Raw genomic sequence first — 17,152 nt, 5'->3', positions numbered from 1 at the left:
ATATATATATATATATATATATATGTATATACACACATAGGTCTGAATAGGACAAAGCAGCCCATATGGATATTAAAAATGAATAAATAAAATAATAATATAAAATAATTCATATTGGCCAGGTCATTAATATTAACTAAACTTAAATAAAGTTAAATTATTTTATTTAGTAAGGTTTGAATGGGAAAAATGAGCCCACATGGACATTAATGCATAAAGTAAAATAAAATATAAAGATAAAATAAAATAAAATAAAATAAAATAAAATAAAATAAAATAAAATAAAATAAAATAAAATAAAATATAATATAAAACAAAACAAAATTATAAAAATAAAAAAATGAATACAATTATAAACCATCAAATTAAATATAAAATAAATTAAACTTGGCTAAGTACTTTAAAGTTAACTAAAATATTTCATTTAAAAAAAATAAAATAAAATAAAATAAAATAAAATAAAATAAAATAAAATAAAATAAAATAAAATAAAATAAATAATAAAAATTAAAAAACATACAATTATAAACCATAAAATAAAATATAAAATAAAATCAACTTGACAAAGTAATTTAAAGTTAACTAAAATATTTCATTTAGTAAGGTCTGAATGTGACAAAGGAGCCCATGTGAATATTAAAATTTAAAATAAAATAAAAAAATAAAATCATATTGGCCAGGTTATTTAAAATTAACTAAAGATAAAATAAAGTTAAAGTCAAATTATTTTATTCAGTAAGGTCTGAATGGGAAAAATGAGCCGTGGATATTGAAAAGAATAGAATAGAAAAAAGTAGAAAAAGAAAAGAAAAGAAAAGAAAAGAAAAGAAAAGAAAAGAAAAGAACGATTAAATTATTTTATTTACTAAAGTTCAAGTGGGAAAAAGGAGCAAAATATGGGAACTAATGGATTTTTATATTCCTAATTAATAATAATAGTAATTTTATTGGGCAGGTCAAGTTAAAAAGCATCTACCACTGCACTATAAACAAAAGGCCTAATATTTTACCCATCAATAACATCAGATGAGATGCACTTTCACAAAACACACCAATCACGGTGTCACATGCAGCTCACAGCATGAAAACACCATCATGCTGCCGGTGTCGGACAGTGACCTTTAGAGACAGAATGTGTGTGTTTGTCTGTGTACGTACCATGCTGAGTAAACAGGTCGCTGTGGACGATATCAATCATGCAGTTCAACTTCTGCTTCACCAGACGCCCCAGAGGAACTTTGAGAATAAACTCACTGAACAGCTTACTGGAGAGACAGAGAGAGAAAGAGAGAAAGAGAGAAAGAGAGGGTCAGCCATGCTTTTAACTGCACAACCAGAACTTGGTTAACACTAACAGGTGTGTGAGAGTGTGTGTACATCTCTCTCTTCTCATCTTCACTTGCTGTTGAAGTGACAGCTCATTTCTAAAACATGCTAAGTGCCGTGGGCTATACCTCTCTGTCCTCATCTCAACACACACACACACACACACACACACACACACACACACACACACACACACACACACACTCGAGCCCAGGGCACACCAGGAGAGCAGAGGCTCTTTTTGTGGAAAGAACTGGCACTTGAAGAAAGCGGGATGAGAGCGGTCTGGCAGACGATGACAGAATTCAGAGATGGCCTCATTCAGCGTTTGTTTGGTCTCTGTGTGTGTGGGACCCGCGACCTCTCTGCTGAGCAAACACACTTCTGTGACAATGAACTGTGAGCAAACAGCGCAGTGCTAACACAGTGTGTGCTAACCAGGCCTCCAGTCATTTTTCTGTCCTCAATGATAGTGAAAAGAGCAAAACACATTTCCTGAAGCAGTTTTCCCAAACTGGCTCCTCCATCACTGGTCAGGCAAACAAAAGTGTCATCCTGAACTCATGCTACTGCTCAGAAACTGTTCAGAAACTGCGTTTTTACTTTTTTGGGGGGAATCGACACATACATGACTTTCTTACTTTCGTCTGTGCATAAATAAAATACATAAATAAATAAAAAAAATAACAAAAAGAAACAGATTATGTGATGCATGTTGTGCCAAACTTTTACCCATTATTGTAGTCAAAGGAACATAAATAGGAAGGAAAGCAAAGAGAAAGAGAAAGAGAAAGAGAAAGAGAAAGAGAAAGGTGAAGGGGAAAGGACGTGGGGAAAATGTAAATGGAATGGAGAAGCAAAGGGAAAAAAGACCAAGAAAAAGGAAAATGAGAAAAAGGAAAATGAGAAAAAAGAAAAAAAGCACAAAAGAGAAAAGAAAAAAGGAAAGGAAAAAAGAAAAAAGAAAGAAAAAAAAAAAAGAAGAAAAAAAAAGAAAGGAAAGGAAAAGGAAAAAGGAAAAAGGAAAGGAAAATGAAAAAAGAAAGGAAAGGAAAAAGGAAAGGAAAGGAAAGGAAAGGAAAGGAAAGGGAGGAAAGGAGAAAGGAGAGGAAAGGAAAATGGAAAAGGAAAGGAAAAAAAAAAGGAAGAAAAAAGGAAAAGGAAAAGGAAAAAGGAAAAAAGGAAAAAAAAAGGAAAAAGGAAAGGAAATGGAAACTGAAAATGAAAATGAAAACAAAAGGAAATGGAAAAAAGAGAAAGAGAGAGAAAGAGAGAGAGAAAGAGAAACAGAAAGGGAAACAGAAAGGGAAACAGAAAGGGAAACGGAAAAGAAACGGAAAAAAAAGAAAGTGAAAATGGAAAAGGACAAAAAAAATGGACAAGGAATTGTAAATGGGAAAGGAAAGAAAAAGAAAGGAAAGGAAATGAAATGAAAGGAAAGGGAAACAGAAAAGAGAAAGGAAAGGAAATGGAACTGAAACTGAAAATGAAATGGAAAAGAGAAAGAGAAAGAGAGAGAAAGAAAGAAAGAAAGAAAGAAAAAGAAAGAAAGAAAAAGAAAGAATGAAAAAAGGAAACTGAAAAAAGGAAACAGAAAAGGAAAGGAAAGGAAATGGAAACTGAAACTGAAACTGAAATGGGAAAGAGAAAGAAAGAAAGAAAGAAAGAAAGAAAGAAAGAAAGAAAGAATGAAAAAGGGAAAGAAAAAAGGGAAACTGAAAACGAAACGGAAAAGGAAATGGAAAAGAGAAAGAGAAAGAAACAGGAAAGACAACGAAACGGACAACGAAACGGACAAATGGGAAGGGAAAGGAAAGGAAAGGAAAGGAAAGGGAAACTGACAATGAAACAGAAAAGGAAATGGAAAAGAGAAAGGAAATAAAGTGGAAATAAAACAAAGGAAATAAAACGGAAAGAAAAATGAAAAATTGAAAATGAAAAGGAAAGAAAAAAGTAAAATAAATAAGATACAGGAAAGAAACAGTAAAAATAAACAAACAGAAAAGAAAACGAAATGAAATGAAAACAGAAAGAAAAAAAAAAAAAAAGAAATGAAAAGTGAGCCAGGAAAGGGGGAAATAAAAAAACTAAAAGGGAAAGATAAACTAAATTAAATGAAAAAACACGAAGTGAAAAGGTGAACCAAGAAATGTAAAATAAGGAAGATTAGGAAAATGAAAGAAAATGGAAAGGTAAAAGAAAAGAAAAAAGAACAAAAATAAAAGGTGAGTCAAGAAATAAGCAGAATCGAGAAAAAAAAGTGAAGTAAAAGAAACGAGAAAGGAAAGGCCAGGTTTGCTCTCTGGGAGCGAAGAGACACAGGAGGAGCTGAAATCCTCTTAACCCCACAAACTCTCCAACACAGAGACAGAACCAGCAGGATTAAAGAACAAGGGATGAAGAGAACACAAGAACAGAACCAGAGAATTACAGCGAGAGGCCACTCCAGTCAGGACACATGGATCTCAACGCTCCAGTGTCAATCAGCTACTGACTAACCCGTATCAGCTGACCACTAGTTAACAGATTACTTGGCTGCAACTACTTCATGTGCATGCACACCAGCATTCAACAGCTCTCAGTCTGACACATCACTTCTACGGCTAACACAACAAGAGCACAAATTACTCGGGGAATCTAACAAGAATCCCGCTGTTACAAAACGCCTTGTGAAAATGTCACGTCTAGGAAAATTGGCTTGGTGAGGAAAGGCCGTCGTCAGCTAAACTTCTGAGACGCAGCTGGATTTATGCCATCATCTCTCACCGCGTGTGTGCGTGCGGTAAATTTAGCCATCGCAGGAGCCGCGTAACTCCATTATAATGCCACTCAGGGAGGAACGCATTATCCAGACCAACAGGCGGGATGGGCGAGTGACCGCCGCGTCTCCACGGCAACCGCATCACTTTGCACTGATTGTGTGTTGAATCTAAAGCGTGCGAGAAAGCGATGTGGTAACGGTAATGACATACGAGCGAAACTCCATCGGGCAGAAAGATGTTAATGATGATCGGATCTAGTGTTTGAATCGTGTGTGAGGAGCGGCAGACTGAAGAACTTCACTACTCAGTCCAGATTTCATTAGCAGCCTCTCAGAGTCACTTAGACGCAGACAGACACACGAGGAAAGACACGGGAGGAGATGAAAGGCCTGAGGAGAAACAGACGGGATGAAGACCAGCAGGTAGAAGCATGGAGAGAGAGACAGGATGAAATAAGAAGCAGGATGAGAGAGAGAGACGTGGGGAAAGAGAGATAGGGTGAGGATAACAATATTGGGTTTTGTTTGTGAGAAAAACTGAAAACAGACAGGACAAGGACAGAGAAAGCAACAAGAATGAAAAGAGAGAATGAGCGACAATACTGTTTTATTTACGAAAAGGGATTTTTTGTTTTAAATTAAAATAAAATAAAATAAAATAAAATAAAAAAATTAAATAAATAATAAAATAAAATAAGGGTAATTCTAAATCTCAAAGACATTATGATAATGAAATAAAATAATATCAAGTGAAAAACTAAAATTTAATTAAATTAAAAAATAAAAAATAAAGTAAAAAATAAATAAATAAATAACATTCTAAATCTCAAAAACACTCTGAAAATAAAATAAAATAACAGTAATTCTAAATCTCAAAGACATTCTGAAAATGAAATAAATTAAAGTAAAATGAAATAAAACATAAATAAAATAAAAAGTAAAAACAAAAAATAAGAGTAATTCTAAACCTCAAAAGACATTCTGTTAATAATATAAAATAAAATAAATATAAAAGGTAATTCTAAATGTCAAAGAAATAATGAAATAAAATAATACAAATAAAAAAAAATAAAATACCATATAAAGTGAAAAACTTTCTGATAATGAAATAAAATAAAGTAAAACAAAATAACATAATAAATAAAAGTAAAAACCAAAAAATAAGCGGAATTCTAAACCTCAAAGACATTGTTAATAATAAAATAAAATACAATAAAATAAATAAAAAAGGTAATTCTAAATGTCAAAGAAAAAAAATACCATATAAAGTGAAAAACTAAAAATTAAATGAAATTAAATTAAAAGTAAAAAAATAAAAAATAAACTAAGGGTAATTCTAAACCTCAAAGACATTCTGTTAAAAATAAAATAAAAAAAAATAAAATAAAATCATAATTTTTCATCTTATATAAAAATAACCAGATGACCAAATTTCAACTTAAAAAGATGAGGCAGAATGGGCAACAATATCATTTTATTTCTCGTGCTTATTATTTTATTTTATTTATTCCAAAAAGGAATTTTTGTGTTTAAATCTCAAATACATTCTAGTATGTTTATAGGCAGTACTGAAACATGCTACTAACAACAACGTTTTAATAAAAGTGTTTACCTCCAATAAAGATAAAGAAAATCACTAAAAACATGAACAATATCTGATAAACTCACCTGAGCTCCTTTGGATCAAAGACCAGTTTGAGATCATTGACGATAGTCGGGACGTATTTCAGTGCAGCACCCTAAAATTAACAAAAAAATATATTAGCATAATCAATGCTCTAAAAATCCCATAAAACACATTCAATAAGTTGAAAAAGAGGGGAAATTCAGGGTTAGTTGGCATAAAATAAATCAATCATTTTAGAGGATTGTGTTAATTTCTGATGAATTGTGCTGTTCAAACTCTGTAAGGATGAACGATGAGGAACCGGCGTGACTTCACATTGTTTAAGAATCTACATGAAGGTGTCAAGATCCTCATTTAATGATTATCAGAGACGCTGACTGCTGTGATTCTCATCAGTCCATCTGCACTCAGAGCAAATCCAGCTGTGCTGAACGGCCTGAGGAGAGCACTGTCAATGAAAGATGAAGCTCATGCAGAGAAGACGCTTATGAAACACAAATACTGAAATACTCTCCAAAGCCGCAATCAATAGCGAGAGCACAGATGATCAATGAGCCATGAACACGTGTGTTTCCTCCTAGAATTGCTTCAACACTACAGACAAAAACACATCCAGAAATCTGAGCATTAACTTACTTTCAACCAACAAACGGCCCAAAGGAGCATCTAACATTTATCATCAGGTCAAATGCAGGGCAATGTTTGGAAAAAAAAAAAAAAAAAAAAATTTTTAAATAAATATGAATAAAAAGAAATAAACAGAAATAAAGCAACCTACAAACAATTTTTTTATATGTGAAATGCCATAAATAAATAAATATAAATAAAATAAATAAATAAAATAAAATAAAATAAAATAAAATAAAATAAAATAAAACATTTTTTTTTTAATGATTAATTAAATTTTAACTTAAAAAGATGAGGCTGAATTTGCAACAATAAATGCCCAACTACAGTTTATCTGAAAGTAAAATACATAGTCTGTAAATAAATAAATAAATAAATAGATAGATAGATAGATAGATAGATAGATAGATAGATAGATAGATAGATAGATAGATAGATAGATAGATAGTTTCAGTATGCAAAATAAAAATAGATATAAATATAATTATAATTTATTAATTAATTATAATTAAGTAAAATAACCAATCAAAAATAAATAAAAATAAAAATAAATAAATTTACAAAAATATAAATACAAACCAACATGTTTCAGAAAAAAGATAAATAAAAAATACCCAATTAAAGTGTAACAATGTAAAACACAATGTCTGTAATGAATAAATAAATAAATGAATAAATTTATATAAAAAAATATATAAATACAAACAAGTTTCAGAATGTGAAATACAACGTGCAAACAATAATAAATAAAAAATAAATAAATAAATAAAAAAGTTCCAGAATGTGAAATACAACAAAATAAATAAAACAAAATAATAAGATAAATACAAATAGAAATAAATAAACAGAAATAATGCAACTTACAAATAGTTTCAGCATTTGAACTTCAATGTCATAAATAGATAGATAAATAAATAGATAAATAGAGAGATGATCAAATGTCCAACTACAAGTTATCTTAAAGTAAAATACATAATACATAAAAATAATACATAAAACAAATACAAAATAATACATAACACATAAAAATAATACGTTTCTGTACGTAAATTAAAATGTATATAAAAAAAAAAATAATAATAATAATAAATAAGAAATGCCCAACTAAAGTTTAAGAATGTGAAATACAATTTCTGCAATAAATAAATAAAACCAAACAAAACAAAAATTACTACAAATATAAATGCAACCCAACAAGTTTCAGAATGTGAAATACAGGCTCCCCCAAAAAAATAAATAAAAAAATAAATACGACTGCTCAGTCCAGTCAAATGTCCAGAAAGAGAGAGTGGCATGTCAGTGTTTACACTTGTCAGCCACAGATGTCACACCTGTCCATCTAAAACACATCAAATACATCACTGCTAAAGCCCATTTCAGAATTTGATGTAGAATGGGAATGTTTACGGATTGGTTTCTCCAGTTGATGAAAATCTGTTTGGCTCTTCCAGAATTTACAAGGATTACAATTCTACCATTTCACCAAAGATCTTGGTGGGCTCACCTGATTGTTCCTGTATGCTCCTTATAAATCCTAGAACAACATTCAATCAGATTTTCAGATTGGGGCTTCAGCAACATTCTGGTTCGTATGGATAGTTTAATCTGTCTTTGGTGTAGTTTAACAGGAATCTTGTTCCAGGCTCAACATCAGATTTCAGCTGAGGAAAACGTCCTACTCAGCAAAAATCAACAAGTGCCAGCTTTAAAACCTTGTTTAAGCAAAGACTCAACTCACATCATCTTTGCAAAACAGATTCACTGCTATTCAGCTGATAAACGTCTGATTTTATTCTAGTCACACCTGCAGATGTGGAGTCCTGAGAGTTTACAGATCTGGATATAAAGCGGCTCCTTCCTGTTTGATCCTCATCATTGTGTCAAATTCTGACGTACTTTGAAATCATTTAAAAGCGATATCTGAAAGAGGTGTGAACCTACAGTCAACAGAGGCAGTGATGGATGGGTTGTGAAGTTTCCCATTTGATAAATACTCTCTTCCCAGCAGCCCACATAGCGTCTGATTCATCCTGAGAGTTCGCTGGGAAATGAGGTGAAGAAGTTCAAGCGTTTACTAAATAAAAAGTGAATATCTGAGGTCGTAACTCGCGTTTGGTTTGATGCGTTTTGAAATTGTAACACACCAGTCAGGCCAAGAGTTTTACAGCAGCGACTTCACAGAAAGTTTGTCACTTCGCTGGAATAAATCGCACCAAACGCCCACATTTGGAAGCTGAAGAGTCTTGATCACAGGTAAATACATCTTCACAGGATCAAACAAACAACGCAAGAAAACTAAAACCTCTGTACTATAACAATAACTACTAATTATTTTTATTTTAAGTTCGGTTCTAAGAACCGAAAAGATGGATGATGATACTAATACCAAAATTCCTCCCAAAAATTTGAAATTAAAAATTATATGTTTTTATAATAAATTGATGAATAATATTTTTTATTAAATATATATTTATATATTTATATATATATATATATATATATATATATATATACACACACACATATATATTTTTTCCCCTGCAAAAAAAAGTACTAATACCAAGATTCCATGCCACAAAATTAAATAATAATAATAATTATTATTATTATTAATTATAATAATTATTATTATTATTATAACATTTTTAATTTTATTTTTGGGGCAAGTCTTATTTACTTGCGCAAAAAAAAAAAATAAATAAAAATTATGAATACCAAGATTCCCTCCCAAAATAATAATTATTATATTATTAAAAACAAAAATAACATTTTTAAATATATTTATTCTCTCTCTTTTTATTTATTTACCTGGAAAATTTTCTCAGTCAAAATTACCAAAAAAAAAAAAGAAAGAAAAAATGATTACAATACTTTACACAGAATTACACATAAAATATTACTTAAACCCCTATATATATATATATATATATATATATATATATATATATATATATATATATATATATATATATATATATATATATATATATATATATATATATATATATATATATATATATATATATATATGTGTGTGTGTGTGTGTGTGTGTGTGTAGAGTTTACTTATTTTCTTAATTAATCAGTCAATTAATTAATTATATATATTTGATCACAAAAAAGCATAATTAATTAATTAAAACAGTTATTTGTGCAGCCAATATTGTATGTTAAAATATGATTCTTACTTTCAACCAATCTTGTAAATTTTGGGCGGGGCTATTTGTAGAAGTGACCAATAGCAGGCTGGGGGTGTGTTTTGGAAATCTGTTTGAAAATGTCAATTTTTTAGTTCCAATAAATAGTGAACAAATGACACACTTCACCTTAATTTCCCTCTAAAACAATACAACAGAGCAGAAAACAAAAACAAACCCGACGTGTGCATTAAAAACAAACTAACATGAACTCAAACTGTCAGACTGTTTAAATAATAAGCTTGAGAGCATCTGAACACAATGTACTTCAAGCTGACGTGCCGTTTCACTCAAGTCGTCGCTTGCTTTCCTGTTGCAACAAGGCCAGCGGAAAGAAAAGTGCATTCTTTCCCTTGACAGTGCACCTTAACGAGATCAATTTTTAATTTTCTGACAAAACCACTACGATCTGGGCCAGCGGCACACCTGCACCGCTCCAGGCCGACTCACGACCCGTCCACAGGGCCTGATGCTTTGTGTCAGCCGCAGAGTGTGTGTTAGAACAGGGGTGTGTTAACTCAAAGAAGTGACAGGAAAGGTCAGTGACCAAAAAAACTGCACACAAATGGAGGAGGAGGAGTGGAGAAACAGATGGAAGGAGACGAGGACAGATAGAGTACCTTGAGGAGAAGCTAAAGAGGGCGAAGTCAAAGCCACAGCGGACAGAAGAGGAGATCAGGTGACGAGAGAGAGACACACAAACACACACTTCAACTCATGAAAGACAGAAACATGCATATTCATGTCTGACAGAAGGAACAGAGATGCATTCTGGGAAGATGACCTGAGATTTAGAGCCTTTATTATTGTGTTTTCCAAACCTTCTTTGCAAAGAACTGCTCTTTTCTTTACAATGAAAGTGTACACCGCTGGTCAAAAGTTTGGGATGTCTCTTATGATCATCAAAGCTGCATTTAAATTTATATTTATTTCTGTAATGCAAAGCTGAATTTTTAGCATCACCACTCCTCAGCTTTGATGGGTGTGCAAATGCATTTTAGGAGGGGTTTACAGGTGACTTAAATCAGATTGTTCCTCTTACAAAACACTATATGTATTTTTTTTTCCATTTTAATTTATCTAGACTCTGTTTTATTTATATATATATATATATATATATATATATATATATATATATATATATATATATATATACACACACACACACAAATATATATAAATATATATCTCATTCATACTCTCATTCAGTCTTATTTTTACTAAAATCTGCATTTTCCATATATATATAATATTATTATTATTATTATTATTTTTTTTTTTAAGTTTTTTTTACAACAACCCATCAAAATTAAAGTTCGGTGTAGCTTGAATAAATTGTGACAGAAATATATTACTTAATGTAATGCTGCTGCTACTACTAATAAAATTATTATTATTATTAATTATTAAAACATTATTTTTGAAGAATATTTACAATAATAAATATTTACCAGAATTTGTAATAAAAAAACGTTACATGTAAATTTAAAAAGTGTTTAGGAATGACTACATAAATAAATAAACAAATATATATATATAAATATTCTTCAAAAAATAATGTTTTAATAATTAATAATAATAATAATAATAATAATAATAATTTTATTAGTAATAGTAGTAGCAGCATTACATTAAGTAATATATTTCTGTCACAATTTATTCAAGTTGCACCAAACTTTAATTTTGACGGGTTGTTGTAAAAACCTTTATGTTTCTGTGTGTATGATATTTATTGTCTCAAAATAAATGGTAAAATGCTAATGAAGTGACTCTCAAAGCAATTCTAGAGATTATTTTGATGTATTCATGTACTTGTACACTACAAGTCAAAAGTTTTTGAACAGTAAGATTTATAATGTTGTTAAAGTCTCTTCTGCTCACCAAGCCTGCATTTGATCCAAAATACAGCAAAAGCAGTAATATTCCAAAATATTTTTACTATTTAAAATAACTGCTTTCTATTTGAATATATTTTAAAATACAATTTATTCCTGTGATCAAAGCTAAATTTTCAGCATCATTACTCCAGTCTTCAGTGTCACATGACTCTTCAGAAATCATTCTAATATGCTGATTTGCTGTTCAAGAAACTTTATTATTATTATTATTATTATTATTATTATTATTATCATCATCATCATCATCATCATCATCATCATCATCAATATTTAAATCTGTTGAATATATTTTTATCAGGATTCTTTGAATAGAAATGCTGATAAATGCTGTTCTTCTGAACTTTGTTCATCAAAGAAACCTGGAAAAGAAAAAATCTACTCAGCTGTTTTCAACATCATAATAATAATGAATGTTTTTTGAGCAGCAAATCAACATATTAGAATGATTTCTTAAAGATCATGTGACTGGAGTAATGATGCTAAAAAAAAAAGCTTTGAAATCACAGGAATAAATTACATTTTAAAATACATTCAAATAGAAAGCAGTTATATTAAATAGTAAAAATATTTCAAAATTTTACTGTTTTTTCTGTACTTTGGATTAAATAAATGCAGACTTGGTGAGCAGAAGAGACTCTTTAAAAAACATTAAAAAAACTTACCGTTCCAAAACTTTTGACTGGTAGCGTATATTGAAGTGAAATTCCGCATTATGCACTAAACTCTATTTCTGTGACTGGATTTCACGATTCCGTCCATGTTTTCTGCATCGCAGAAGTCATAGGGCCCTACATATGGATGTCACTTGTTGGCCTTCGTTGTATGTAAAAGAGCAGCGTGAACATTCTGAGAAACATCTCTTTTGTGTTTCATGTCTCAAATGAAGTCACACCAGGAACAGATGTCTAATTGTTTTCATATTCTTAACTAAATGCTCCATTAACACAGCGTTTAAACATCCAGCTCATCAGAAAGCGGTTCCTAGAGCGTTCTCACCTTCACCCCGCCGGTCCCTTCAGCATTGCTGTTCATCATGGCGTTAAACGAGGCAAAGAGATTCCTCAGGGACTCCATGAAATCACTCTCGCCTTTGTTCTCGTAGAGCCTGAAGGAAAACACACAAACAGCAGATGATCAGGGGCTCGAGCGGCGAGAATCATTTCATCTAAATCATCAGAGAGGCAGCAGACCGCTCTACATGTGTTTGGAATGCAAATCCATGACATCAAACTAGCCCGAGCCATACGAATACACATCAAAAACAATGTGTCAAACTCCACACACACACACCTGTTCACTGGCAGCTCTAAACTAGCTCCTGATTACAAGCTGATCAGATTGATGAATTGCTCCGTAATCTAGTTTGAAGGGCAGAGAGCTGACGGGCCGTCTCGGCATCGCTCCAAAGAGCCACACAAACACCAGGAGGATTCCCGCTCTCGCTTTCATTAAACGCTCACCGACGGCCTTTGCTGATGCGATTAGCGCCACCTGATTTTCTGTGCTCTGGTTACGGTGAGGGTCAGACATTCTTGACCTCATCCACAGCGTTTACATTAGACCGGCCCTCCAACACACACAGCTAGCTAATGGCCTGCCAAATACACCAAAATATTCTTCATGCTCCAGTTGACCATTAATTATTATGAAGTACTTTATACCCATTAACTACTACAGTAAAGTGGAGATATGGTAGAACTGTATTAATCAAAGTTTAAAAACAGTCAGGGTTAAATATGCCAAGGTCATATCCCAAAATGCAAAAATAATCAATTATATTTAGCAATCAATCAATCAGTCAAAGCAAAGTCAAGAAATGCAGAGGTCATGTTTAATTCCAAAAATCAAATGGAACAATTAGAAATTATATTTTGCAATAAATAAATGTTAAGAAAAGCCAAGGTCATGTTTAACCCTAAAATCCAGTGGAGGAAAAAAAAAATTGCAAGAATAAATAAAAAATTGCAAAATAAATAACACGAACAAATAAACAAATTGTCAAGAAATGGAGGTCATATTTAACACCAAAAATCAAATAGAAAAATAAAAAATATATATTATTGCAAAAATAAATAAATAATTTACAAACTGTCAAGAAATTCTAAGGTCATATTTAACACTAAAATAAAAAAATGAAATTATATTTTGCCCAAAAAAAAAAAAAAAAAAATCAATTAATTGAATTAATAAATCAATAAAAAAAAAATTAAGAAAAGCTGAGGTCATATTTAACCTCGAAAATCAGATACAAAAATAAGAAATTATATTTTGCAAAAAAATCAATCAATAAAAATTAAATAAATAAAAATAAACATACAAACTGTCAAGGATTGCTGAGGTCATATTACCCCCAAAATCAAATAGAAAAATCAAAAATTGTATTTTGCAAAAAATAAATAAATAAATACAATAAAAATAATAAATAAAATACTTAGAAATATTGAGGTCATATTTCATAAAATCAAATTTTGCAAAAATTAATTAATCACATCAATAAATTAGTGAATACATTTTAAGAAATACTGAGGTCATATTTTATCCCCAAAACCAAATAGAAAAAGTAATTATATTTTGCAAAAATTGATTAATTATTATTATTATTATTATTATTATTATTATTATTATTATCATCATCAAACAGAAATCAAATAGACTTTTTTTTTTTTTTTTTTTTTTGCAAAAATAAATAAATAAAAACCATACTGTCAAGAAATTCTGAGGTCATATTTAACACTTAAATAAAAAGCAAATTAAATCATATTTAGCAAAAAAAAAAAAAAAAAAAAAAAAAAAAAAAAAAAAAAATCAATAAACTAAGAAATAAAATGTTAAGAAATGTTGAGGTCATATTTATAAGTATTCACGGTAGTATGTCTTGTAATTTAGGCTCATTATAAAATAAAAACCATATTAATGTGAAGATGTTGAGAAAAATGTCCCTAATTTTGTTTTTTTTGTAATTGTGTAAATAATTATGTGCATAGAATAAATGTTTATTTTAAAAAATGATCATTTTTACTTTCTTTTTTTGGTTTAAAGGTCATAAGAATCATTTGAATGAGGATAACGCAATAGAAAGGTCCTGAGCCGGGCTGCGGTAAAACACTGAAATTGATGAACGTTTGATGAAACCGCATATTGACGCAGTTTTCCCGTCTGACACGATAGCTATTCAGTCTTATGGTAATTGTTATTTTTGGCCACATTTCTCCTGCAGTCTGAAGCCCTGTCTGGCTGATGTTGGGTTGGGCATGAGTTGGTGAACAGCGGCAGCAGGTCGAGTCTGTAAGCGAGCAGCGAAGTCAATCAGATCAGACTCTGCTCATTAGTGTCTCTCAGTGTCAGGCGCTCTGAGCGTTCAGGTAGTTAAAGGACTGAGATGGTCCGCTCAGACGGGCCTGAGAGACACCGTCATATATACTTCACCCGCAGACAACAAGCTAATCACCAGCGTTGAACTTAATTTAGGCTGAGTCATTACTCAACATGTCCTCCGTCTCCCTAAATCAGCGCCGCTGCCCATTCCACTTCCTGTCTGCCTCAAACACATCCTCCATCCGTCAGGAAACAAGGGCACTCGGGTTTGATAAAGGTGTGGCATTCCAGATTTAAACATTACATCAAGCTGTCACATCTTTTAGACTTAACTGCAGCTTATTTGCTGGGAAAGCCAGATTACGAAGGAGGAAAAGAAATATGTTTTGGAGTATATGCTGGATATGCCAACATTTATTCTCTGTTATTAGCTGTTTGTTTTTGCCACTCCTCACCTACCGCAATGCCAATAGTAAAGCTGTGCAATTTGAAGAAGAAAAAAAAAAGCATGTTTTCTTTTTTTTTAAAAAGATTTAAAAAACAAGAAAAGAAAAAAAATCCAGGTTTGCTGTGCTTGTTTGTAGGACTGCAAAATTTGGACAAAATTATGTGATTATATATCAATATGGCTATAAAATTATTATTAGCTATATTACAAATATTGTTGGCTCTTGCTGTGTTCCCCTTTTTTTAAGTGAAAACATAAATGCAAAGAAATTGTAAAAAAAAATAAAATAAATAATAATAAATAAATAAATAAATAAAATAATATTAATAATAAAACAACAACAACAAATAAATAAAATGACTAAAGTATTAATATATAATAAACAATAATTAAATTACTAAAATAACATTATACATAATAAAAAATAAGGATTAAATTACTAATAATTATTAAAATATATCAATCATTAATTATATATAAATACCAAATTAACAATAATTATACTAAATACCTAATACTACATAATTATAAATAACTAACAAAAGTAAAATGAAAATAAAAAAAAAAATAAAATAACAATACAAATACAAAAAACAAAAAATACAATTATTGTAACATTCCACTGTAAAATTAACAAATCAAGCATTTTAAAATAATAGCAACAAATACAAAAAATTACGACTAAATTGCTAATAATTAATAAACAGTAACTAAATCACTAAAATACCAAATTATAAACAATATAATAATAATAATAATAATAATAATAAATAAAATAATTTAATTATATATAAATACCAAATAAATAATAATTATACTAAATGCCTAATTATACACAAGTATAATTATATAAATAATTAATAATAAATAATAATACAATTATTGTAATATTCCACTCTAAAATGAACAAAACAAGCATTTTATAATAATAATAATAATAATAATAATAATAATAATAATAATTATAATTATAATAATTATAATAACTAAAAATGATTACTGAATAAATTACTAAACATAAATAGTAATTACTAATTAAGTACAAAAAATAAGAAATTAATATTGTAATATTTCACTGTCAAATAAAAAATGTATTCAATAAAAAATAAATGATTATTATTATTATTATTATTATTATTATTATTATTATTAATACCAAACACACAATTATTATTATTTATTTATTTTGCATTTATTTTTAGTTATTTATTTCCTTTTATTGTAGTTGTTGTTGTCGTTGTTAGCACCAATATTCACATAATTTTCATTATTATGTTCTTTTTAAAATCACCATCAATGGATAATGATGCTTCAAGCCATAGTATCTACTTTCAAAGCTTGTCAATCTAACCTTCATTCCCTGGTTGAAACTACATCTCCACGGAGGGTTTGATGTGCCTAAAGCTCAGATGTGAGATGAATAAAACAAAAGATGAGAGATGTGAAAGTGCAGGAACAACGTACTGGTTGAAGAGAACACGGGATCTCACGATGAACTTGAAGATGTACTCCAAAGCCTTCAGAGCTTTCAGCAGCTGCTCCGTCAGCTTCTCGGCATTATCCACGTAGTTCTTCAGGACTTTTGTCAGCTTTCTGGAAAATATCAGCACACAGCGTGTTAGAAATAAAAACAAACCACATACTGACACAGATACAGCGGAATTTGACACTCACGTGTAGGCGAGGGTGGCGCTGAAGTGCTTGCGGATGTAAGTCTCCAGAACGGGATTGAAATGATGGAACTTCCTGTCTGCGATCAGTCCGATTATGAAGACCTTTCAGAATCAGAAGAGACGTTCAAATATGCTGCTAAAATATGTAAATATACCTTTGTCTTAAAACTAAAATATTAAATAAAAAAAATAAAAAAATCAATGATTAAACAATTAAGTAAATAGTTTATTTAAAAAAAAAAAAACATTATTAAATAAAAAAAAAAACGTATCTGATTTAA

General features: G+C 30.2%; 1 protein-coding gene across 2 annotated transcripts in view; it reads right to left on the bottom strand.

The window, feature by feature from the left end:
• dock1 (dedicator of cytokinesis 1) overlaps positions 1–17,152 on the bottom strand; it is a 302,275-nt gene that overhangs the window by 194,640 nt on the left and 90,483 nt on the right. For both annotated transcript variants that reach the window (XM_051123710.1, XM_051123711.1), the window contains exons 21-25: positions 16,873–16,973; positions 16,663–16,791; positions 12,432–12,540; positions 5,756–5,826; positions 1,159–1,265 (exon numbers count right to left, since the gene is read on the bottom strand). In XM_051123710.1, the coding sequence (XP_050979667.1) occupies positions 1,159–1,265; positions 5,756–5,826; positions 12,432–12,540; positions 16,663–16,791; positions 16,873–16,973 (517 nt within the window). The remainder of the gene's footprint in view (positions 1–1,158; positions 1,266–5,755; positions 5,827–12,431; positions 12,541–16,662; positions 16,792–16,872; positions 16,974–17,152) is intronic.

Source organism: Labeo rohita, chromosome 12 (genome assembly GCF_022985175.1).
Source record: "Labeo rohita strain BAU-BD-2019 chromosome 12, IGBB_LRoh.1.0, whole genome shotgun sequence".
Classification (NCBI taxonomy): domain Eukaryota; kingdom Metazoa; phylum Chordata; class Actinopteri; order Cypriniformes; family Cyprinidae; genus Labeo; species Labeo rohita.
Note: the sequence above shows the minus strand (reverse complement) of the source record. Positions and strands in the feature narration are given on the sequence as shown.